Below are 26,712 nucleotides of genomic sequence, written 5' to 3' on the forward strand. Positions count from 1 at the left end.
TATTACATTTTTATTTGATTAAACTGTCAACGGTAACACACTAGACCACCAAAAGAACGCTCTATTTGTGGGAAAAAAGGATATCAATTTTGTTTGGGTACATCGTCGCACGACCGTGCAATTGTCAGTTAAAGCGACGCAGTGCCGGATTGCAAAAAAAGATCTGATCAGGAAGGGGGAAAATCCTTCCAGGGCTGAAGTGGTTAATGACACCCTCAGATCGGTTCACAGATCGTGGTGCGAACCCACACAGGAATCAGATCGCATAGGTGAGAACACCATGCGATCCGATTCTAGTGCAGGGAAAAACATCCCTGCACTTTTTTCTGTGCGAATCTAATGCAAGTTCAGCCATACAACTGTATGGCTGAACTTGCATCTCACAGACATCGCATGTGATTGGCACCTGCAGTGCGGGTGCGAATCACATGCAATGTCTAAAACTGCGCTAGTGTGAACCTGGGCTAAATGTGACCTATAAACTGCACAACTCAGTTGAACAACAAACTGAAATCTTTTAGGTGGAGAAGTAAAAGTAAAATAATATGGTTGCATAAGTGTGCACACCCTTAAACTAATACTTTGTTGAAGCACCTTTTGATTTTATTACTGTACTCAGTTTTTTTGGGTATGAGTCTATCAGCATGGCACAACCTTCTTCAGCTCACCCTACAGATTTTCAATGGGATTCAGGTCTCGACTCTGGCTGGGCCATTCCAGTACTTTAATATCCTCCTGGTGAAGCCATAGGTGTGCGCAGCCTATTGCATTAGGGTGTGCACCCCAAAGCTCAAATACACACTACCGATCACTCCCAATCTTCATTCAGAAAGGGAAGGGGCCAGTAAATTACATACTTAACGGCCCCTTCCCCCACTTATTCTAAAACATCCCCACAGCAACAGCCAGCGGGAGAGGAGAGGAGGGAAGCCAGAAGGGCTGTAGGGAGAAGGGGAGGAGCTAGGGCATTAGGGGGAATTTGTGCTGCACAGGGTGATTAGGGTTTGCCTGGGCACACCCTGTATGCACGCCTATGGGTGAAGCCATTCCTTTGTCGATTTGGATGTATGCTTTGGGTCGTTGTCATGCTGAAAGATGAAGTTCCTCTTCATGTTCAGCTTTCTAGCAGAAGCCTGAAGGTTTTGTGCCAATATTGACTGGTATTTGGAACCGTTCATAAATTCCCTCTACCTTGACTAAGGCCCCTGTTCCAGGTGAAGATAAACAGCCCCAAAGCATGATACTGCCACCACCATGCTTCACTGTGGGTATGGTGTTCTTTTAGTGATGTGCAGTGTTGTTTTTGAGCCAAACATATTTTGGAATTATGGCCAAAAATGTTACCTTGGTTTCATCAGACCATAACACATTTTCCCCATATACGTTTGGGAGACTTCAGATTTGTTTTTGCAAATTTTAGCCGGGCTTGGATGTTTTTCTTTGTAAGAAAAGGCTTCACTGTTGCCACTCTACCTCAAAGCCCAGACATATGAAGAATATGGGAGATTGTTGTCACATGTACTACATAGTTTACCAGATATTCCTGCAGCTCCATTAAAGAAGTCCAGCCTAAGCTTGTTTGGCTGGGCTTCATTTTGTACCCTTCTCCTCACTAATACCTTTTAACAATTAGATCCCTCTGGATGTTTTGGAGGCTCTCTGCTGACCATCATGGCTTTTGCTGTAGGATGCGACTAAGAAAACATCTATAACAGCTAAACCTTATTTTTTTTTATTCCCCCCCCACCTTAAAAGATTTCAGTTTGTTTTTAATTGAGTTGTACAGGTTAGAGATCACATTAAAAAGGTGGAAAAAGTACTGAAGTGATTTTTTCTCTTTGTCTCTTTTTTTTTTTAAATCACAGAAACATGACATTTTAACAGGGGGTGTAAACTCTTTGTATATCCACTTTATGTGCCGATAGGTAGGGGGGCACCAGATGCACCAGTTGCATTACCTTGCATGTTCTCTTTGAGATCAGCAAGGAGTGTAGATACAAATCTACCTTGCTAATGAGTCAACCACATTAGTTGGTTTTTCCATCTTTATCCATTTCTTTTTTTATATAGTATATCTCATTTAAACAATCAAAATGGATGCCTCTGTTCCTTTCCACTCCCTGCCCGGCAGTTTTGAAAAAGTTTGTAAAACAGGTCCGTCGGACAATTGTTGTCAAAAAGTCTGATCATGTGTATGGGCCTTTATTGAACTAGACAGGCTGGCTTAGACTAGTCTGACGCAATCAGGTCTATTCTGCCAACTGTAGCTGCCTTATAAAAGGAGACTTCAAAAGAAGATACAGCTGTGCATGTAGTATATATGAAATATTCATATGCAAAACCTCAACATATAGAAAAAAATAATTATTAACAACAATAATAATAATAATAATAATAATAATAATAATAATAATAGAATATGTAAAACATCACTTACTAACTTTTTAAACTAAAATTCATCAAAAACCATTACAGTTTCCATTTATAGCCTCAGACTTCTCATGGGCAATTGGCAGAGCCCTAACACAATGCCAACATAGACTGGTAGCAGTATGATTGAGAAAGCCAGCATAATCTCCGCACAATTATGATTTAAAACACAATTGCAACGTTTTGAACATGTCTCATGGCTATTAGTGACTGATAAGCTTATATTAAAGTAGTATTTATACCCAAAACCAAATATGTAATATATTGCAGCTTACCAATCATTAGATTTTTTTTAGTCTTCCCCCCCCCCCCCCCCCCCCCCCCTGTTTTACCTAGTTATGTGGCCGGTAACACTTCTTCTTTTAGAGTTCCCCCAGGCAGGATGAAGGAGCAGAGGGGCTCCTTTGGACAGCAGCATTGTCAGTCTAGGATAAGGGAAGTGTTTGATGACTAGACGATTTAGATACACTAACAAATTCAAGTCAAACTCCAGCTCACACTTTATAAGCAGTGACAGCAACAGTTGTTTCCTTTTGGGATAAAAGGTTTTACATAAATAGAAGTGACTCATTGTAAGTGCCCCGTCCGTGGTAAATGGTTGGTCTGCCCTATAATTACTACATCTGCAGGACAGCTTGCTCTTTTGAGAAACAGACTTACTGGCCAGATTACCAGGTTGGAAGAAAGCCTAAAAAGTAAACTAATGCAGTCATCCCATTTAAGAATGGATAGCTGTAACATGATAAATGTTTGCTTTTGGGTTTAATACCGCTGTAAATGCAAGTGCACTTTTTATGCAGCCATATATTTTGCACAAAATACCACACATTATCAATTATTGTATTTTACAATAATACTACCTACACTTAACCCACAGTCATCATTCAAACTTTTTATTACTATCAAATTATATATGAATTCATTTCTAAATATTCTTAAATTTTACAAATACTAAAAAATAATTTAACATTTCATAAAATAAACAGCAAGTCAAACCAAAAAACGATATTGCGGTTCTATACGGCATCACATGGACAGAGCCAGCTGATAACGCCTATTATCACACAGGAACTCCTGTGGCGATGTCTCCACACAACAGTTCCTGCCCGAGTCCAATTGCCCACTTTGGTGTATTTCCACCCTGCATGTTACATTCTCTGCAATGTAAAAAAAAAACTGTACAATCCAACAGGGAAAGTGGAGCCACCTTGTAATGTGTGTGCAGGTCCGAGAACTCAAAAAACACACAGATCTTGTAGCCAGAGTCTCTAAACATGGAGAAGTGTTAGTGGCTTAATGCCCAAGCATATTCCAGACATTGAAATATCAGTTCTGACCTTTTAACAGAAGGCAGTTTTGCCTGGAGAGAACTTAAAACTGTTCTTCCAAATAGCAAATGCATAAGTAAAATCAATATCAAGAAAAAAAGCCCCTCATACATTTCCTTGTCAGGGTTCTTCAAAGTCTTCTTCTGTTCTGTTGTAACAAAGTAATTTCTCATCCAGCCCATAACTTTCTATCAGCTGCGTGAGACTAATCTTTTTATTCTCAGTAGTTAAAGCAGTTTGGAGTTCATAGAGCAAAAGCTGACTACCTTTTCTCCATTTCTCTATTAATGACTGCAGGTTGGTGAGATTGTTCTATAATGGGGAAAGGAAAAAAAACACACTGGTCATGTACATTGATCAAAAACGACTTTCATTGTAATCAGCCTTCTTTTCTCAACCACACTATATACTGTAGTTTGTAATCGGATAAAATGTTGAGTATGGAAACACCCAAAACTTCTGTGTGTGCTTACAAATTAAAATGTAGGAGAAAAAAAACACACACACACACACACACACACACACACACACACACACACACACTAGATCATATTAGAAAAAAAAGAACAGAGGCCGCAATCGATGCCTTTTAACTACATTTTTTAGAAGATTGCAGGACTATAAACAGCGCAGCGTGGTTCATGCATGAGCCGTGTGAAACTGCAAGGCGGTTTCCCTTAGTTATGGTGTCGGCGTTAGGGACTCAAAGCCCAGTGAAGAACAGGTTTGGATGATGGACGGGTAAAACTCATACTAAAACTCAGCAGCTACATCCGCTGACTAGTTTTTTTTTTGGAGGAGACTGAAGCTCTGCTTATAAAAAGCAATTTCAGTTTGTACGCTATAGCTTCACACATTTTAGCCACCATTTACATGCATTGCTATTCATTTCTAGTGGGTGGGACAGTTGACAGCTGGATAAGAAGGATCATAGGATGGTCTTTATTCATCGGTGCTCTCAGAGCATGCTTAAAAGGAGAAGTACAGCCCAATCTCATTTGGCTGTACTTCTCCAGTGGATCACAGGAGTGCTGTTCGTTCTGCACTCCTGTGACCCGTTTTCAACAGGGAGCAGGCTGAAGCCCGCTGTCGGGTGATGTCACAGAGCCGGTCCAGGCATGTGCAAGGTTGTAATAATGAAGTCGGGATCCACCCACATGCTTGGACCAACACACGGTTCAGCCTCTCAGTGAGTGAAAATGTTTTATTAATTATTTTTAGTTTAAGTGAGAAGTCCTCAGCTCCTAGCAGATTCACTATGCTTAGGCAGCGGAGGGGGTATCTGGAGACGCGGCAAAAGTCACATACAACTTAATTCCTATGTGGCATTGGTGTGACCAGCGATGGATGGGCTGCTGGATCCAGAGGTGGTGAAACACCATCTCTAGAAATAGCAGCATTCAGCGGCCAATACAATCTGGATGATTAGCTACAACTTTAAGTCAAAAAGTGCCCACCTTGTTCCCTGGCTGGAGGATGTCCAATATCGACTAGCCAAATGTAATTTGCATTTTGATGAGGGGAAAGAAGGAACCAGGGAAGTTAAATATAAGGAAGGTTGCACATTACCTTAGAGCGATACAATTTAACCATTTTTAATCTCCTTAGAATTTTTTCCTTCTCTTCAACTCGCTTTAGCAACTTCCTTTTTTCCTGAAGCAAATCCTGATGGCTGGTATACCTAGGAGTGGTTGGTGTGGAGACTTCCACTAAAGGCAGACATTCTGAAAGGCTAGAGTCTACAGATGAGACAAAAGTATGTGTGTGCGCGATGGAGCTTCCCTGAGCATCCTGGGTAGGGGTGGGATTGCTGGCACACTGTGAAGGAGTATCGCTCTCTTCACAATCAATTTTCAGCCGCTTGGCAACTGGACATGGCGAAGTGAAAGATCTTCGCATTTTCCTGAGCCTCTCTCGAAGGGTGGCACTCATGGGCTATAGAACAAACACAAAACAATAAGTGACTGTCAATCTGCATAACACTTGTTCACAGTTCTTTGGAAAAGTATTGACAAATATTGTCCAGAACTCAAACATATTTCTGTACTGAACATAGAATGAATTTTTCATAAAGTAAAGCTCCCTAACCACATTTACAAACACATTCTAATTGACACCAATGCCCAACTGGGTGTTCACAGCCTTACTTTCGGAAAGCAGACAAAGCCTGAATAGAAAAGCCTGTCCCCTGCCAACGTACCACAGAAAAGGACCCTTGGTATTGAAGGGGTATTTGTGTAAAAGCAGGGGTTTTTCTGTAAAGGGCCAACAAAGCAATAGGCAAAACTTACACTCCTGGCCGATTGGAGAACTTAAGCTCTGGGGGGTTGTATCTCTACAGAGAAACCACTGTTTGTACACAAAGTGTAAGGGTCCGTATCTACAACATTAGTGTATTTGATTGAAAGGTTAAGTCGGAACACCATGGACAAAGCCACTGCTGGTTTGCATACTTTTTGCACTCTTAGGAACACCATACAGTACCATGATAAATGAGAATAAACAAACCAGCCATAAAATGTGGTTATGGTGTGTTCCGTGGACATGCCATGTCGAAAATCCAACTTTCTATGGATTGAAAGCTCCATGAGCTGGGCCCTCCTGTATTGTAATAGTACAGACTCCCTTTATATTGTACAGTGCTGCAAAAACTGTCCAATAAGCCCTTCATGGCGTTCTTACTTCACTATCATACATATGCTGGATTTAATTTGCTGGCTCTCAAAATAAAACCTACTGAAGCCAAAATTCTTCATGAGTACTTTAACATATGCATGTCAAGCACCAAGATTAAAGTAGAACTCCAAACAAAATACTTAAAGACAGTATTAAACTCCAATATAAACATTTATTATATTGCAGCTTACCAGTTTATGGATGTGATGGCTGCATTAGTTGTCTTTTATTTTTGCCTGGTTATTTGGCTAATATGTCTGCTGTTTTTCAAAAGAACCATCGCTCCTTCATTTGTATCAGTTAAGAGTGTTGACACAAACAACAATCTTACAATGTTCAGCTTTTATTTATTCATGTAAAACATTTATCGTAAAAGAAAAAAGAGAATGTTGCTGTAACTGCAGTGCGAGCTGGAATTTGGTCTCAATTTGTAGATGTGTCTAAATAAGCTGGTCTAACACTCCCACCCCCCCTCCCCCCCAGACTGACGATTCTGCTGTCTAAAGGGTGCCCCCTGTGCTCCCTCACCCAGATTAGAGGCACTCTAATACAGGATGAGTGTTATAGGCCAGATCACCAAGTAAAAATCGAGGGGGAAACAGCCCAAAAAAGTAAATAATTGCGTTACCGCATCTAAGAATTGGTAAGCTGCAATACCACTTTAAAAATCTTTACATTTGTTTCCACTGTAGTTACAATAAATCAGAGTCATTTCCTTCAGGTCCTTTTCTAGCCTGCATCCACCTTGGTGTACCCAAGTGAACGCTGGCTAATGACCTGAACCTGGCTTTCAAGCGATGCTGCTAGCGGGCATACTGACTATGGATCACAACTTTTACACTGAAATTGTAATTGTGTGCCAATGAGTTAATGAAAGTAACAGTTTCATTGAAACACCATGGAAGAATGAAGCAGTCAGAATCTGGGGCATCCGTGTGTCACAACCTATCAACAGCCATCTTTAATTTTCAATGCTTAACTGATCAAGCTGAAGATATAAAAGGTTACTTTGCACAGCTACCCCAGATTCAGTCTGCTAAAGTTTTAGGAAATCCCCCCTATGGGAAGCTATAGGCTCCCAAGCAATGCCAGTTTTTTTTCCATTGTTACAGGCTCATGGCACTGGGTTCCTACCAACCAGTGAGGCAATGTGATGACAGATATGTGCAGTCCCTCTTAACAACCCCATTGGTTTGTTTTTACAAAAATTGGAAAACCCCTTTAACAAATATCTTAAATTCAGTTCTAACATAAGAGCTCCAATAGTCATATGTGTTCAATCTTCAACATGTGTTTAGCAACAGCAGTTTATGATGCTTATTTATTTTTTTGGAACATTGCTAACATAGTATATTTGTTAGTCAGTATTTAAAAACTGAAGTCCGCCTCAAGGTCTTGTCAAATCATTACCTAGGGCGCCAGAAAACAGAAAAAAAGATGATTGTTTCAGTATGTGAAATATAGCAATAAAGTGACTCATTTAAGAAGTTCTCAGGATCGTGAAATAAGACATGTGCGCAGATGTACACAAGTTACACAGATACTTCTGTATTTAGTCAAGGTAGTTTATCAAACAAAGGGGCAATGATTTATGCCCCCCTCTATTACCCTACAGCACTCTCATGATCATAAGTATTACTAATGATTTATGAGCTAGAAAGGAAAAAAAAAAAGTAACAACCCAATGCTGGGATAATTAAACATCTACTACAGTGCCTTGAAAACGTATTCACTCCCCTTGAAATTTTCTACATGTTGTCATGTTACAACCAAAAACAAATGTATTTAATTGGGATTGTATATGCGAGACCAACACAAAGTGGCACATAATTGAAGTAGAAAGAAAAAGGATAAATAGTTTTTTTTTTTACAGATAAATATGTGAAAAGTGTATTTGTATTCAGCCCCCCTAAGTCAATACTTTGTAGAATCACCTTTCGCTGCAATTACAGCTGCAAGTCTTTTTTGGCATGTCTCTACCAGCTTTGCACATCTAGAGAGTGAAATTTTTGCAAAATAGCTCAAGCTCTGTCAGATTGGATGGAGAGCGTCTGAACAGCAATTTGCAAGTCTTGCCACAGACTCTCAATTGGATTTAGGTCTGGACTTAGACTAGGCCATTCTAAACCATTCCACTGTAGCTCTGGCTATATGTTTAGGGTCGTTGTCCTGTTGGAAGGTGAACATCTGTTTCAAGTCTTTTGCAGCCTCTAACAGGTTTTCTTCCAAGCTTTAGAGGTCGACCGATATTTGGCCATTTTGGAGAAATCGGCATCAGCAGATTATCACTGACCGCACCTCTGCCAGCAGAGTGTGGAGAATCCTCCTCCCTTCTCCCCACTGTTGGCAGAGCAGCGCCGCGGTGTGTGAAACTTTATGGAGATAGAGAGAGGAGCCGTCAAAATTGAGGCTGGATGTCAGGGGTGGACCCAGCTATCCAACACCTGCCAAGCGAATGGGATCTGGGCGGGCCGCTACGTGTATGTGGCCCTGCCCCTTTTTATTAAACCGCCCAATCATTGGCTGGATAGCTGCTGGGTCCCACCCACCTCCGACATCATGCCACTGAATTTGTCAGCTCCTCCCTCTCTCCATACAGTTTCACACACCGCAGCGCTGCAGAGAGCAGTTTCACAGTTACACTATCAGCTGTGAAACCTGCCATTGCCATCCCGTGCCACCTGCCAATGTCAACCAGTGCCACCTGCCAGTGCCAACTGTCAAAAAAAGGGATTTTAATACAGCTTACCTGTAAAATCCTTTTCTTGGAGTACATCACGGGACACAGAGCAGCATATTCATTACTATGTGGGTTATATGGAGTACCTTCAGGTGTTGACACTGGCAATCTCAAACAGGAAATGCCCCTCCCTATATAACCCCCTCCCATAGGAGGAGTACCTCAGTTTTGTAGCAAGCAGTATGCCTCCCAAAATGGTCCCCAAAAAGAGGGGTGGGAGCTCTGTGTCCCGTGATGTACTCCAAGAAAAGGATTTTACAGGTAAGCTGTATTAAAAATCCCTTTTTCTTTATCGTACATCACGGGACACAGAGCAGCATATTCATTACTATGTGGGATGTCCCAAAGCAATGCTCACAATGAGGGGAGGGAGAACATCTCCAAGACAAAAGGATTTAATTTAGAGAAATACTCAAATCATAATAAATCCAACTTAGTTGAGAAAAATAATCTTAAATTTTAAATTTAACTCAAAAAAGAGGAGCCCCCGGAATCCGAGGGTCTCAAACTGCAGCCTGCAGCACTGCCTGCCCAAAGGCTGTATCAGTATTCCTTCTTACGTCCAACTGGTAGAATTTTGTAAACGTGTGGACAGAAGACCAGGTTGCCGCCTTGCAAACTTGAGCCATAGAGATCTGGTGGTGTGCTGCCCAGGAGGCGCCCATGGCCCTAGTAGAATGAGCCTTTAATGATACTGGAGGAGGCAACCCTTTCAAGCCGTAGGCCTGAGTGATTAATTGCTTAATCCACCTAGAAATGGTGGACTTTGCAGCTGCCTGCCCCTTCTTGGGCCCATCCGGTAATATGAACAGCACATCTGTTTTCCGGATCTTCTTTGTAGCTTTAAGATAGGCCTTCATGGCCCTGACGATATCCAAGGTATGCAGCAACCCTTCCTTTCTGGAAGTAGGTTTAGGGAAGAAGGATGGTAATACCAAATCCTGGTTCAAATGAAAACTGGATATAACCTTCGGTAGGAAGGAAGGATGAGGGCGGAGAACGACCCTGTCCTTGTGAAAAATAAGATATGGTTCCTTACAGGATAAGGCCGCCAGTTCCGATACTCTTCTTGCGGAAACTATGGCGACCAAAAATACTAACTTCCTTGTCAGTAAAACCAAAGGAATTTCAGCCAACGGCTCAAACGGTTGTTTCTGTAAACTTGACAGAACAAGGTTTAAATCCCACGGGCAAAGCGGGGATTTAACTGGAGGTTTAATACGTAAGACCCCTTGAAGGAAGGTCTTAACCAGCGAGTGGGTGGCCAGCGGCCGCTGAAACCACACTGACAGAGCAGAAATCTGTCCTTTGATTGTGCTTAATGCCAATCCTTTATCCACTCCTAGCTGGAGAAAACTTAAAACTCTATCAATGGTGAATTTGCGAGAAAGCCATCGCTTGGACTCACACCAGCCTACATAGGCCTTCCAGACCCTGTAATAAATCACCCTAGAGACCGGTTTCCTGGCTCTGATTAGGGTAGAGATTACTTTCTGAGACAGACCTCTACCCCTGAGAATCAGGGATTCAGCTTCCAGGCCGTCAAATTTAGATGCCGTAAGGCAGGGTGGAGGATCGGACCTTGCGATAGCAGGTCTGGCCGTAGAGGAAGAGTCCAAGGGTCTCCCACTACCATCCTTAAGATTAGTGAGTACCATGCCCTTCTGGGCCATGCTGGAGCTACCAGGATGACTGGTATGTGCTCCACCCGGATCCTGCGCAGCAGGCGGGGTAGTAACTGGAGCGGGGGAAACGCATAAAGAAGTTTGAACTGATGCCAAGGGCAAACCAGAGCATCGGTTCCGCAGGCCATCGGATCCCTTGAGCGGGACATGAACCTGTCTAGCTTCTTGTTGAGTCTCGATGCCATGATATCCACGTCCGGCACTCCCCATTTTTGGCAGAGTGCTTGAAAGGTTTGTGGATGCAGAGACCATTCCCCCGGCAATAGAGTCTGGCGGCTTAAGAAGTCCGCCTGAAAGTTGTCCACTCCGGGAATGAATATTGCCGATATGCAGGGCACATGAGCCTCTGCCCCTAGGAGAATCAAGCTCACTTCTCTCTGAGCGGCCTGACTCCTGGTTCCCCCTTGGTGATCTATGTATGCCACTGCCGTGGCATTGTCTGATTGAACTCTCACCGGGAACCCCTGCAATTTCGACGTCCAAGCCCTGAGGGCTAGTCGAACCGCTCTGAGCTCCAAGATGTTGATGGGTAAAAGCTTCTCTGGCCTTGCCCAAATACCTTGGCGAGTGGAACCATCCACAATCGCTCCCCAGCCCGTCAGGCTGGCGTCTGTGGTCACTATCTTCCAAGCCACTGGGTTGAAAGACTTTCCCTTCAGTAGATTCTGAGGGTCTAACCACCAACACAGACTTTGCCGGACTCTTGATGAGAGTGGCAACGGGATATCCAAGGCCTGTGGCCTTCTGCTCCATGCTGACAGGATGGCTGCCTGCAGGATGCGAGTGTGGCTCTGGGCGTATGGCACCGCCTCGAATGTAGCCCCCATCTTGCCTAGTAGTCTCATACATAGGCGAATAGTCGGTTCTTTCTTGCTTAGAACCAGTAGGATTAATTCCTTGATGGCTTTGACCTTCCTCAGAGGTAGGAACACCCTTTGTTGTTCTGTGTCTAATCTCATGCCGAGATATTCCAACTGCCTTGTGGGCTGGAATGCTGACTTTTCTCGATTTAGGACCCAGCCGAACCTCTCGAGGTATTGGACCGTGAGGGCCACTGCTCGCTCCAAGCCGGGAGACGAGTGGTCTATGACTAGGAGGTCGTCCAGGTATGCTAGGATCGTGACCCCTTGGATCCTTAGCTTGGCTAGGATTGGAGCTAGAACCTTCGTGAAGAAACCCAGCCCCTGTTCCAGGACTGGTACCTCTACTATTACTCCCTGGGAAAGTAGATGATCTAGAGCCGATCTTAATGCGGCTCCTTTCTCCAGATCGTTTGGAATCCTCGACTCCTGGAAATGAGGAGGAGGAAACCTTAGGAACTCTAGCTTGTAGCCTGTGGCCACGGAAGACCGTACCCACTCGTCGGGAATGCTGGCTTCCCAAATCTCCGAAAAGAGTCGCAGCCTTCCCCCCACCTTCGTGGGTGGGGGCGCCCCTTCATGAGGTAGACTTGGGGGCTGGTTTTGCTGGCTTGCGAAACCACTGCCTCTTGCCTCTAACAGCCTGTCCTTCTGATCTGCTGTTGAAGCCGAAGTTTGCTCTTGCAGGAGGCCGTCGATACTGTTTGGCATTAGAGGGCCCCTGCCCAGGGGAGGACTGTCGTTTAAACGCAGGCCCCTGAACCTTCCTCTTAGTTGGCAAGAGTGTACTCTTGCCGCTTGAAATGGTCTGAATGTATTTATCTAGGTCCTCTCCGAAGAGCCGTCCTCCATGGAAGGGGAACCCTACCAGGAGCTTCTTGCATGGGGGCTCAGCCTCCCAGCTTTTCAACCATAAGAGTCTTCTCATATGGATAAGGGATAACGATAAACGTGACGCTTGCTGGATGGAATCCTTGATTGCGTCTACCGTAAAACATATGGCCTTAGGGACATCCGAAAATTCTTCTGCCTGCTCGGCAGGAATAAGTTCAAGCATTTGCTTAAATTGATCTGATAAAGCTTGAGCGACTCCAATCGCAGCCACGGCTGGCTGTACTACTGCCCCTGCAGAAGTGAAGGAGTTCTTAAGTAGTGCTTCCAAGCGCTTATCAACTGGATCTTTGAAAACCTGTACGTTCTCTACAGGGCATGTTAACGATTTGTTAACACATGAGATGGCTGCGTCTACTGCAGGAGAAGCCCATCTCTTGGAAAACTTTTCTTCCATAGGATATAAGACAGAAAATTTCTTAGGTGGTAAGAACACCTTGTCTGGTTTGTTCCACTCTTGGAACAAGACTCCCTCCAATAGAGGATGGATCGGAAACACAGCACTGCTTTGAGGCGCCCTCAGTGAGCCCAAAGCTGAAATCGTCGATACCTGGAGATCTGGTACAGGCAGGTTGAATGCCTTATGGACCAAGTCCGTCAAGCCTTGAATCCACCAGCTCTCCCTCAGGGAGACTGCCCCAGACTCCTCTGTATCCGGATCTTCGATCCCTGAACCTACTTGGTCTTTGTCCAAGAGGTCGTCCAATTCCCCAGAGGAAAGGACCTCCTCTTCCGAGGGTCCGCGCACGGGTGACGGAGATCTATTCCGCTTACTACCCCGCATAGCTGCGGCTATCATTTCTCCCATGCTTCTCCGCATCTCATTTAAAGAGGTGAGCAACACCTCCTCCGTGACCATCTTAGGGTTGGGTTGACTCGCGTCAGCTCCAGCCCCAGATCCCGATGGCCCAAAGGCTCCCTGTGGGGAAAGCAGCGGCATAGCTCTGTCCGAGACCTCAGACTCTGTGGGGGAATCCCCACCTTTTGTACCCTCTGGCTTGTTCTTTGATGCCATGGTACAATACCGAGGCACACCTGCTACTTATTGGTACCTGGGACTTATAAATAGTTAAATGCCCAAACACCTGTTTGGGGAATAAAAAATGTTTCCTCTACCCCAGATGACATTTTTTTTTTTTTTTTTTCAAAAGAAAAAAACTTTTCTTCTTTTTTTTTTTTTTTTCAATCTAGGCAAGAAAAAACATTCTATCCCCCTGAGTAGTATTGCCAAAGAAAAGACTATGAGATGGAAAAGAAAAAACAGCCTATTCCTAGGCTAAACCACAATCTTCTGAAGACTGTAGTATTCTTTCTGGCCACTGTGTGTCCTCAGCGCCCCGTGCTTCACTCCAGTCCTTCCTCCCTCAAGCCAAAGTATTGAATGAGCTGTGGCACTAAGGAAGGGCCGCCCCTTCCTTAAACCACTGACCCGCCCTTCCCCCCCAGCTAAAACGGCGCCAAATGCGCCTATAACACGTGCACGCGCACCGCGCGCGCGCCCGCCGACGGGGGGGGGGGGGGGTTGGGAGGAAGGGCCTCTCTGTTCCTGCAGCCGCAGGCCTGGAACACACGAGGAGGTCAGCGTTTTTTGCCTGCCTTGCAGGCATGAGGAAGAGGACTGGATAGAGCATCGCCTGGAGGCTTGCAGGTAAGCATAGCTCTCTGACACACACATACATTTGTACACAAAAGGCCCCACTCACAGCTTTTCCAACACTACCAGGGAGGTCACTTTTTATGGGGAATGATAACATATAGAGCCATCCTATCTTCATGATATGTGACTGGTTTGCCAGATGCAATGCATAACCTTAGGCATGTCCCCTGTGACCTCCCAGAAAAAACTTGCTAAGAGCCAAGTTCCGCAAGTTTTTCCCCTTACTTACCTGCTCCATGCCGCAGGACTTTGCCAAGCAAGAGGCCCAATCTTCCCCCATCTCCGTGGTGATGTCTAGACCTTCAGGCCCTGGGAACCTTCTTCTTCCATGAAGGATCCACTGTCCTGGACCCATACAGCACCCTGGCAAACAGAAAACATTAGGCGCCCAAAGGTTTTCTAAGTTCTGGGCCCAGGGTCCAGCTCTCTTAAAAAGAAAGCATTATGGGCTATACCCCAAGGGTTTGGGGTCCGGTTACTGACCACTTTAGCGCTCAGGCTTTTTTGGACAGAACCGGTAGCTCACCTAATCCCAAGGATGCGGAGGCAAGCTAAACCATGACTAACACCTAAGACACTGGCGTAAAAACTGAGGTACTCCTCCTATGGGAGGGGGTTATATAGGGAGGGGCATTTCCTGTTTGAGATTGCCAGTGTCAACACCTGAAGGTACTCCATATAACCCACATAGTAATGAATATGCTGCTCTGTGTCCCGTGATGTACGATAAAGAAAGTGCCATCTGCCAGTGCCAAAAAATATAAAAAATCAGCATCATATATCGCCCATCGGCCACCCCCGATTTCTAAATATCGCATCGGCCAGAGAAAAATCCATATCGGTCGACCTCTACTAAGCTTGCCCTGTATTTGGCTCCATCCACCTCTCCATCAACTCTGATAGTTTTCTGCCACACATAGCGTTTTGCTTTTAGGCCAAAGAGTTACACCTTCTTGCCGTGTCCTCCACATGGCTTCTCGCAAATTGCAAATGGGACATCTTATGGCTTTCTTTTAACAATGGCTTTCTTCTTGACAATCTTCCATAAAGGGCAGATTTGTGGAGTGCACGACTAATAGTTGTCCTGTGGACAGATTCTCCCACCTGAGCTGTGGGTCTCTGCAGCCCCTCCAGAGTTACCATGGGCCTCTTGGCTGCTTCTCTGATTAAAGCGCAAGTAAACCCATCAATAAAACACTTACTTTTCTAGCAAAAGCTGGAAATTTAACACTCCCATTGGTTGTGCTCTCAACTAAACTGTCAAACCATCCAATGGCTGGTGTCATAACTGATCACATGTGCAGCATAGCAGTTTTAGATTAAAACAGAGGCCAAGATAGCAGCTTCCTTGGCTGAAAACAATAGGAAGATTTACTTCTACTTTATTGCTCTCCTTGCCCGGCATGTCAGTTTAGGTGGACGGCCATGTCTTGGTAGGTTTGCAGTTGTACCATACTCTTTACGTTTTAAAAAAAAAAAATTAATTGAACCGTGAGATTAAAGCTTGAAATGTTATTGTTTTTAAATAACCTAACCCTGCTTTAAACTTATCCACAACTTTATCCTTGATCTGTATGGTGTGTACCTTGGCCTTCATGATGCTGTTTGTTCACCAAGGTTCTCTGACAAACCTCCGAGGTCTTCACAGAACAGCTGTATTTATACTGAGAGTAAATTACACACAGGTGGATTCTATTTACTAACTAGGCGATTTCTGAAGGCAATTGGTTCCCCTAGATTTAGGTTAGTGGTATCAGAGTAATATGGGGGATGAATACAAATGCAAGCCATATTTTTCAACATATGACAACATTGGAATTTTTTTTTTTTTTTTTGATTCACATATGTTGCATATATGGAAATGTATTGAATCGATTAATAATTCTTTATTCATTGCACATGTATAAAAAGGACACACACATTTGCTGACTAGAAAGCACCCTATATTTCCACCAAGTAAAGTAAGAATGCTTTAAAAAAATATATATATATATATATATATATATATATATATATATATATATATTAAAATGTTTTATTTTTATAATTTTACAATATGAAAAGTGAGTGAACAAAAGACAAATCTAAGGCTGGTTCACACCGCAGCACAGAGCGGCTCACAGCAGCGTCCCTGTTCATCGTGTCAGGTCCGATTTCAGCGCAAAATTATGGCTGAATTGGGACCTGAAACGGATCAGAAGGTGCACAGGACTCCAATTCAGTTGGCACTGGAGTCACTCCGGAGATGAGTAAACCAGCTTCATAGAGAGCCTTTTACAATCTCCCGGATTGAATACAGGGGAAACCCACATCCAATTAGCAATAGTGTAAACCCAGCCTTAATCAAATCAATATTTGGTGTGACTAACCTTTTGATTCAAACTCGCATCAAATCTTACAAAAGTCAGGGATTTTGTAGGATTAGTCAGGTGAACATTTAACTAATTATACCAAGCAGGGGCTAATGATCATCAATTTCATATGTAGATTGAAACAGCCATTAACTGAAGAAAAGAAATGCTGTGTATGAGTCTTTAAACTGGATGAGGAACATACAAACTGCTACCAAGGTGAGGTTGTGGAACACAGTTTCAGGTCACAGGTCATACACCATGGCAAGTCTGAGCACAGCAAGAAGACACAAGGTAGTTATACTGCATCAACAAGGCAAGGACTTAAGAAAACTGGGAGTTCAAAGATGTGCCGTTAAAGCGTTTTTGAAGAAGCATAAAGAAACAGGCGACGTTGAGGACCATAGACGCAGTGGTTGGACAAGGAAACCTAATGCAGCAAATGAAAGACATATAATGCTTACATCCCTTCAACATTGGAAGATGTCTAGCAGTGCCTTTAGCACAAAACTGGCAGAGACTCATAGGACCCAGGTACACCCATATCCTGAAATGGAGGCAATAAGAAATTGGAGTGTAATACTTAAATGTGTTAAACTGTAAAATCTTGAAAAACTGAACACCAGCCTGCCTATATACAAATTAACACATAATTCAATATTGTGCAACATTAACTGAACCTGCTAATGACAAATCACCAATATTCCAAAGGTAACTGTATATACTCAGGTTAGTGTGATAAAAACGTGTATATCAATGCGTGAAACAGTGATATAAATCAAATAATGAAATTCAAATGTCCTTGTGATCCAAATAATTACACTTAAAAAAAAATGTTCACGGTGGCAAACTTTGCAGAAACTCTGTGAAAAGTTATCCAGTCGCAGGAACTGTAGAGAACCACCTTCACCGTTGTATGGCATCACCCAATGTGCTCAATAAATGGATGGCAGCTTACCAGAGGATGTTGACCTCTGGTCAAGAAGTTCAAATTAGCTTTTAGCAAGATGATGCTTGCTGCATGGATAGAGATGGTTAACTGGATCAGCCCTCACTCCGTGAGGGCACAAGACCGAATATGTAAATGAAAGATATAAGAAACCAAATAGTGTAATCCCGTTTATTAAAATGTAAGAACAATACAAAAAACAAAACAAATGGCTGCTTACTTTATTAGTGCCATAGCCCGGCACCGAGACTGCATGGCATGGTATGCGAGTGGATATTTGTCAAGTAGTAGAGGACTGGCGTGCGTTCCACCTACAATAGCGGGTAGCCATAGGGACCGGAAGTGATGTATCAGCGTGACCAAGTACAGCCACAACGTACGTTTTGTTTACACGTCATCAGGAAGTGTACTTGGTCACTACGTGGGTCATCTTAAATAGTGTTGGCTACTTGATATCGGAGGAGGAGATTCAAATGTTTACAGCCTCAGTACCGGACTGAATAGGCAATGATACTGCCATTAAACCTGACATTAAAAACCATATTATACAAACATTATCATGGGCGTCCACATTAACATCGATGCAGTATATACGATATTTGCTCTAGTGATATTCTCACTCAGTTTTGAGGCAGCAGCTACTAATTTTATTTTTTGTTTTTGTAATTCACTCACATAATAGGCGTGAGATACACATTTTTATCTACACCCATATTCTGTCCGGAGAAGTCTGGCCAAAAGTGGTCTTCATGAATTGCGATCAAAAAGCTATACCTCCAACATGGAAGCAAGGCCAAGAGGCTCAAATAATGCACAAAAACATAGAAATGTGTGGTGCAGCAAAATGGCAGCAGGTGCTCTGGACTGAAGAGTTAAAGTTTGAAATATTTGGCTGTAGCAGGAGGCAGTATGTTCGCTGAAGGGCTGGAGAAAAGTACAATAATGAGTGTCTGCAAGCAACAGTGAAGTATGGTGGTGGCTGCTTGCAAGTTTGGGACTTAATTTCTACAAATAAATTTGGAGATTCAATCAGGATTAGTGGTGTCCTCAATGCTGAGAAATATAGGCAGATATTTATCCATCGTGTAATACAATCAGAGAGGTGTGTGATTGGCCTCAAATGTATTCTGCAGCAGGATTTGCCTCAAATGTATTCTGCAGCAGGAAAACAACCCCAAACATACAGCCATTGTAATTAAAGTTGTTATAAAGCTTTGTATAGCTGCTCTGTGCAAAACCAACCTGATCCTCTTCTGGGTCTCCCCACCAGCGATCTAGGCCCAGGAGGGCCTTCTATGGCTGCCCCCAAGGAAAGCCTTTTTCCCTAGGGGCACCAGTGCATGCTCTACACAGACAGCAGGACTCAGCCCGCCACCGTGTCACCGAATTTGATTGACAGGAGCCAATCGCTCCCACTATCAATCTGTCCAATGAGGAGAGAGACAGCGGAGGGCGCCACGTCGCTCGGGCACATCGCTGGATCAGATAAGAAAAGGGGGGGGGGGGGTCTAGAAAGCAGCCGCAGCACAAAATCTTAAGGCTTTAGAACTACTTTAAGAACTATCTTTAGCGTAAAGAAGAACAAGGAGACCTGGAAGTGATGGCTTGAGCCCTGATCTTGAGTCTGTCTGGGATGACATGAAGAAACCAAAGGATCTGAGACATCCACAGTAGATCCGTGGTTAGTTCCCCAACATGTCTGGAGCAACCTACCTACTGAGTTCCTTTAAAAAAATTAAAAAAATTGTGTACAAGTGTACCTAGAAGAATTGATGCGGTTTTGAAGGCAAAGGGTGGTTACACCAAATATTGATTTGAATTTCTCTTCATTTACTTTCCAGTTTATTAACTGATAAAAATAAACTATTAACACTTCTATTCCTGAAAACATTCTTAATTCACATCATCTTTTCACACCTGCCTAAAGCTTTTGCACAGTAGTGTATGTTCCCCAATAATTAGAATGAACGAGACAAGTATTCATAATCTCTGGCTTTTGCTAGCAGCTCTCATGAACATCCCATGGCCCATACAATTTTTTTCCTGAGCACAGTGTGGTAAATTATATATAAAGCCCAAACTTTTTTTTTCCCTTTTAAATTGGGTAGAGAAGCATTAAAACCCCTGTCAGGTTTTCTGTCATTTATGTCCCATTGGAGGGATTCTCCTTCACTTTCTGCCTTGGTATGGACAGTTGTTCCCCTATTGGAAGATTTTTATTACAGTACATTCTTGCTCTGGTGACAAGTGAAAATTTTTGAGGATCTTCATTCTCTTCACATGTCACAATAGCAATGGATTTTCTATCACTTTCAGACCCAGTGACAGTAGTCACCAAAACAAATAGAAAAGGATGAATCTCCCTATAAAGGGCATAGACAGCAATAAAAACCTGACAGAGGTCCTAACTACACACACAAAAAAAAGTTTCAGCGAGGGGGAGATTTACTACAACTGGAGAGTGCAAATTCTGGTGCACCTCTGCATGGAAACCAATCGGCTTCCAGGTTTTGTTGTCAAAGTTTAATTGAGCAAGCTGACGTTAGAAGCCGATTGGCTACCATGCACAGATGTACCAGATTCTAAGTGCCTCCGTTTTAGTAAATCTCCCCCACAGTGCCTACTATCAATGTGGGGGGTAGTTTACAGAATGTTCCCAGAGTATAAGTATACTTTAGGAGAGTGATTTCCAACACAATTGAAGAGTTACTTACTTGTTTAGCAGGTATATTGTTTTGTGGATCCGGGGAGCCAATATACTTAGGGGAATTGTTGAGGCTTGGGGATTCTGATGAAAGAAAGTCCATTGCTGCTTGAATCCAAGCTTTCTTGATAGAAATAAAAGATAAAAAAATAAACAGAAAACAATTAACATCCTTTAAGTATAAAGTTGGCCATACAAGGAGCAAATTTTGGCTGGTTTGACGAACTGGAACAAAATCAAGCCATGGGTTGCCCAGTTAGCACCACTTCGCCTGTCATCTTTTTATTGAAGGAAGCAAGCAAAAACTGCTGGCCGGTCAAACATTGACTGCAGCCAATCAGCTACATGTTCCAGTATTCATGGTGCCGGCTGTCAGAATACAATAGTCGGCCTAGGAGATTCTTCCATCAATGGCATTCAGCATGGATGAAGGTATCAAAAGATTTCTCTTGTTCAGGCCGTGGGTCTGAATGTGAGAAACCTGTGAGTGTATAGCCAGCTCAACACTAGCCAACATTTTTGTATGGGTTCCAACAACCATGTACCTAAGAACTATGGCTAGGACCACCTGCGATTCTCAGCTTGCTGTGGTACTACAAATCCCAGCATGGTAAGGTTCTAGCTTATAGGCCATGGTGATAAGACTAGCTTGTGCCCTCATGCTCTTGTGACACTACACGTCTCAGCACACCCTGCTAGGTAGAGAGCAGCATTCTCCAATACCACTTATAGTACAATGCAGCTTTTGGAAGTACATGTACACTTCTAAAACACAAACTACCTGTGGGAATTAGTAATATGAAGTCTTCCACCCTGCAATACAATACCAGACCACTAAGAAGGCTGGTTCTAAGCAACATTGCCAATCAAACCTCTACCTTCTGCAGCCGTGCCCGCTAGTAAGGGAACAGCCAGCTTTTGTACCGCTCAAGTCAGCCAATCAGAGACCTGGATGTATGAGCCTAGTGTTGCAGGGAATGCTCAGAAAGGACGACTGGCTGTTAGCGTTTAGTAATTTCCACAAAGACAGAATTCTTGCAACTCTTTAGTTCAGAAAAAATGTACCCTCCTATTGATGTTCAAGTCATGCAACACACTGAGGGGTGAATTTAGTAAAAAATAAAATAAATAATAGCGAATAAAGTGAACCTGTGAATATTCATGTGTTTGCAAAAATCCTGTTTCCGTCACACTGGTTCAAAGCTCTGCAATACATCACCAGATGTGCGGCTGTATTATATGCTTGTATTGTACCTTATACACATTAACATGCACAGTGCATTGGGGCAACCCATTCATTTTGAGTTGGCTGTTAATGCAACGCATGCCAGGCCCCACACTGTCATCCTCCTCTCAAGTCTTTTGGAAGCCAGCTCTTTCGATTGCAGATTCTTGCAGCTGCCTCCTGATGACACAGATGTGCTGCATTATCAGGGGGCCAGCTGCAGGAGCCAGAAAAAAAGACAGCTGCCCCCCTGTTGACACGTTGCAGTGCATGCACTTTTACAGAACCCTAAGGCCTCATGGGACGTGTGATGGGTATCCCCGGCGGCAGTCTGACATCGCCTAGACAAGAATCCCAGAAGTACAGAGAGGGGTCCCCAAAAAAGGCAATACATAAATAAATGGTTACAAATAAGTGATAAAGGAGTTGTAAAGGAAAAAAAATGTTTTGCTGAAATGACTGTTTACAGGGTATAGAGACATAATAGTTAATACTGATTCCTTTTAAAAATGATTAAAATCAATCATATAATGTACCTGCAGTTTCTAGTTTCGTTTTTGCATGTTGTTTCCTGCTTCTGTGATGTACAGAGCCACAGAGCCAATACAGGGCAGTGATGGTTTGGAAAACAAAACCAATTGGTGCTGTGGGGTTTTAGACACACAGGCCCAGATTCAAGAAGCAATTACACAGCACAATTGCTTACTTGCTCCGGCGTTACGAATGCTCCTGATTCAGGAACATCGTAACGCCGACTAAGGCTCTTATGCCACGCATATTTTAGGCTGCATTCTTGCGATGACCGCTAGGGGGCGCTCCCATTGTGCTCAGTGTATAGTATGCAAATTGCATACTAACACCGATTCACAATGTTGCGCGAGCCCTGCGTACGCAAGTTACATAGTTTCCGTACAGTGTGTTTAGCGTAAGGCTGCCCCTTCTAATAGTAGGGGCAGCCAATGCTAAAGTATACCTGTCGTTCCCGCGTCGCGAAATTTGAATTTCACATTGTTTGCGTAAGTGATTCGTGAATGGCGCTGGACGCCATTCACGTTCACTTGGAAGCAAATGACGTCCTTGCCGCAATGCACGTTGGGAAAGTTTCCCGACGGAGCATGCGCTCTATGCTCGGCGCGGGAGCGCGCCTAATTTAAAATGATTCCCGCCCCCTACGGGATCATTTAAATTGCGTGCTCTAGCGCCAGGCAATTTTGCCGGCGCGCAATTCTCGGAGCTTCTGCTCCGTGAATCAAGGGCAGCAGAGTAAATTTGCGGGGGCACAGGGCAAAATCGTTGCCCTGCGCCTCCGCAAAAAAAGCGCAAATCTCTTTGAATCCGGGCCACAGTAATCACACCTCCTTGATTAGTGACCACAGAGAGAAAGCTCCCAGTACTGTGGTCATCAGGAAACAGACAACCAGGAAGTGTGGAGATCAGAGAAGAATTACAGCAACTTGAGAGCAAAAACGAACAATGAGGACATGAAAACAGAACTGCATTAAGGTAAAGGAAGCTATTAACATAAAAATAAAAAATTTCCTTTACAAACCCTTTAGATGCAAAACAAGATATCCGCTTATCGCTGTATCTGTACTGTGGACGAGTGCAAGGTATAGCAAGACGGCAGCAACCAAGGGTCACGTACATTACAAGATATGACGGTCGCCTAATCTGACGGAACACCGGCATCGGCCGGAGGACATTGGGGATCGCAGGGACAAGGTAGGTATCACTACAGTGTAATCCCAAGTGTGGCTCAGGATTACCGCCTCTGGTACTGAAAATGAACCCCAATCCACACTCGGGATTACCGCCAGGAAGGTAAAAGCAGTAGTAAACCCTGGAAATTATTTTTTACCTACAGGTAATCCTATACGTGCACCATTTAAGAGATATTCTTGCGCATGCGCGCTGAAGGAACAGCATACCTGTGCGCCGCGACTGTGATTTATGCATGCATGGGAGAGACATCATCGTGGCTCAGACAGATGCCCGGAGTCCCCTTTGGAGGGAAGAGCGGGTGAAGATGGGAGCCTCTGCAGCGGTAACAGCACCAACATAGGGCTTAGTTTAAAAGGTAAGTCTTTCATAATGTGCTAGCTAGCACATTATCATAATGCCTTGCAGATATGCCTTAGTTCACATTGGTGCATTGTGACTAAGGATGAGCTCTGGCGTGTTCGCATAGAACACGTGCAGAGCCCGCCAGGAAGTGTGCACGGCGCTGTGCTAATAACAGCCAGGGTGACATTGTCCCGATGCTCGGCTGCAGGGATCGTGAAATGTCTCCCTGGCTGTTATTATCAAAGCGCCGTGCACACTTCCTGGCGGGCTCTGCACGTGTTCTATTCTATGCGAACACGCCAGAGCTCATCCTTAATTGTGACATGTCAAATCGGCTGCATTTGCGGCGCCGCACCGATTTCAAAAAGTTGTTTCTGTACTACTTTTTGTGATTTCAGGGTGCAATTTCCATTGACAGCTGTGCAGAAACCCACACAGATGTCTGTGAAATCGCCGCCGAAATTGGGACTGACAAGCGGAGTGAAATTGGCTTCATTCCCACAGCTCAGTGTGTGTCAGGGCTAAAACCCAGTTCACACCACATGCAGTCCAGTGAGGTTTTTTTCTGCATCAAAAACAGTTCACACCAGTGCAGTCAGTTCCAGGGATTTCCAGTTCCAGAAAAAAAAACTAGAACCTGCTGCATTTTTCCTGTACTGGAACGCAGTAAACCGCACCAAAAAAAAAAATGCACTGTAATGCACTGGACCCTAGTATAGTGAAAAAAAATTTGTACCTGGAATGCACCCAGAAACGCATCAAAAATACACCAAAACATGTTTAAAACGCACATGCAGAAACACACCTGGAGTGCGTTTTTGTGGTGTGAACCGGTCCTAAAGGCCAATTCCACCTTGTAAACCATGTTGCACCCAGATTTAGAGTCTAACATAGAACATGGTTGCAAACAGATGCCCCCAACTTTCAAACTGCTCCCTCTGACAGCGTGCAAGAGTTTTCTTCCCTGCAGCAGCAATATTATTGCAAAAGTTTGCATTAGCTTTCGACATATTGAACACAGGTATACCAACATTCATTTTTACAAAGGGGACAGCATCTATAACTTCAGCAAAGCAATTTCATAAGTGTATGTTATATATACTCCCAAACTAACCCATACCACCGACCCCCTCCTTTGTTATGTCTCTCATATCACTTCCTTTCCATGCAATATAACACACAGCCCATCACCTCCTTGTTATTAATAGTATAACTCCACAGCTCCTTCCTCCGTGCGCTCTGTTTGCTTACACTTCCTGGTTGTGTGCTGCTGGTCACATGACCCAGCTTCTTCCAATCAGCATCCCTGATGTGTAGTTCTTCCGTTCTCTCGGAACTCCCGCCTGTACACCTCAGCTGACTCGCTGAGCTGTAGTGGTATATACAGAAAGTCACAGCGCCAAGGCACACAGAGTCACAGACAATAATGGTTCCCTATGTGCCCTGTGTATACTAAAACGCTGCATTAAGGTGTGTTGCAGTGCTTTGTGTAAAAAAAATATGCATTGCACTTCTTCACCTCACGTTACATAGAAATGAAAGAAATGTCATTTTGTGGCCATTTCAATAAAGTAAAAAAAAAAGGTTGACAGTGCCTTGCTGTAACAATGCCCCTGACCTCCACTACACAATGGTCCCCAGTCTACCCCTATTTCAGCATGCAGGCTGGTGTGACCGACCCTTTAGCCAGCCCATACATTAGTCAGTTTTTTTGTTCGATCAACAGGTTAACCGCTTCCCGACCGAATCACTTGGATGTACGGCAGCAAGACGGTCCTCCTCCGCTGGATCACGTACCTACCGTAGTATGTGATCCAGTTTTTCTGGGATGGGGGGCGCGCACTGCCAGCGCCATGGCTGTGCTGTGATTGGACACAGTGCAAGCCGATCAGCGGGTGCCGGACATGGTGTCCTCTGGCCCCCGCTGATCGGCAAGGAGAGACACAGAACAGAGTTCTCTCTATGTAAACAAGGCAGAGTTCTGTTTTGTCAGCAGGGATCTGATGGATTTGTACATTGCTTGTAATAGGAAAAAATATGATCAAATATATATATATATATATATATATATATATATATATATATATATATATTTTTTTTTTTAAATGGGGGTTCTAAGTAAATTTCTCACAAAAAAAAACACAGATTTTACATATAGGAGAGGAATGGCAGTTGGCAAGTAGTGATGTCACCTCCTCCCGAATATGGGTCTATTTCCTACCTACCCAAAAACAATTAAAAATAATGTTTTTTAGCAAGGAACATATGTTAGGGTGACCAGACATCCCCAGTTTCAGGGGACAGTCCCCTGATTGAGGACACTGTCCCCAGATCAAGTCTGTCCCTGGTTTTGTCCCCAGATTGAAAAGGGGGCATTAATTAGTGCCCACAACATGGGGAGAGTGGCTGGCAAAATAAATAAAAAATAAATAAATAAATTAAATCTACAGTAAACGTTATTTTATATGTCTGTTTAAAAAAAAAAAAAAAAAAAATGGAGTCCTGTCAGCTTCACTATGGCTGTCAGGTATAATTTGGGCGGGCAGAAGCCTGTTTTTGGGCGGCAAAAACGTGATTTTGAGCGGGAAGGCTGAAGTCACGTTTTTCCCGGTCTTTTTCAAGTCACGTTTTTCCCGGTCTTTTTCAAGTCACGTTTTTCCCGGTCTTTTTGGGGCTATATAAGCCCAGCACCCCGAGGCATTAACCAGCTGTGACCTGGATCAGCGTGGTGTGCTCCCCCTTCCCTCCCACCCTGTCGCAGCACCTGTTATGTATCATGTCACCCTTGAAGTCAAGGGGGGACTTGTATTTATTTATTATTTATGGTATTCGCTCGAGTTTTATGACTGAGCGAGATCTTGAGAGAGAATTTTAAGTTTGGAAAGTTATTTTAAGAAGTTGAATATTGAAAGTTTTATTTATTAAGAAGTTAAATTATTAATTGGATTATTTATTTATTTATATATATTTATATATTTACCAATAAAGGTGCCGCGGCCATTTCTATTACCAAAAAAGAAAATGAATAAAAAAATAATTATTATCAATAAAATTATTTAAATACACTTTGGTATGTTGAGTTTTTATTTATAGGTATTAGTTATATTTATTTGGTACAGCCTACATTCCCATGTATTTAATAGGGGACAGGG

At 43.5% G+C, this 26,712-nt stretch overlaps 1 protein-coding gene across 1 annotated transcript; it reads right to left on the reverse strand.

Moving 5' to 3' along the window:
• Positions 1-3,307: 3,307 nt before the first annotated feature.
• SFR1 (SWI5 dependent homologous recombination repair protein 1) lies at positions 3,308-24,989 on the reverse strand. Its single transcript, XM_040361836.1, has 4 exons — positions 24,752-24,989; positions 20,282-20,395; positions 5,328-5,693; positions 3,308-4,070 (listed from the first exon to the last, which is right to left on the reverse strand). Exons 2-4 carry the CDS (start codon positions 20,372-20,374, stop codon positions 3,879-3,881), a joined length of 651 nt encoding a protein of 216 aa, XP_040217770.1. The 5' UTR covers positions 20,375-20,395; positions 24,752-24,989; the 3' UTR covers positions 3,308-3,878.
• Positions 24,990-26,712: the final 1,723 nt, after the last annotated feature.

The sequence above is a fragment of the Rana temporaria genome, chromosome 8 (genome assembly GCF_905171775.1).
Source record: "Rana temporaria chromosome 8, aRanTem1.1, whole genome shotgun sequence".
In the NCBI taxonomy this organism is placed as follows: Eukaryota; Metazoa; Chordata; class Amphibia; order Anura; family Ranidae; genus Rana; species Rana temporaria.

Coding starts and splice junctions, on each gene's coding strand:
- SFR1 (XM_040361836.1), bottom strand. CDS start 20,374: ATGGACTTTCTTTCATCAGAATCCCCAAGCCTCAACAATTCCCCTAAG. Junction 5,694..20,281: donor ACAATATACCTGCTAAACAA/GTAAGTAACTCT, acceptor TTTGTTCTATAG/CCCATGAGTGCCACCCTTCG. Junction 4,071..5,327: donor TTAAATTGTATCGCTCTAAG/GTAATGTGCAAC, acceptor TCCCCATTATAG/AACAATCTCACCAACCTGCA.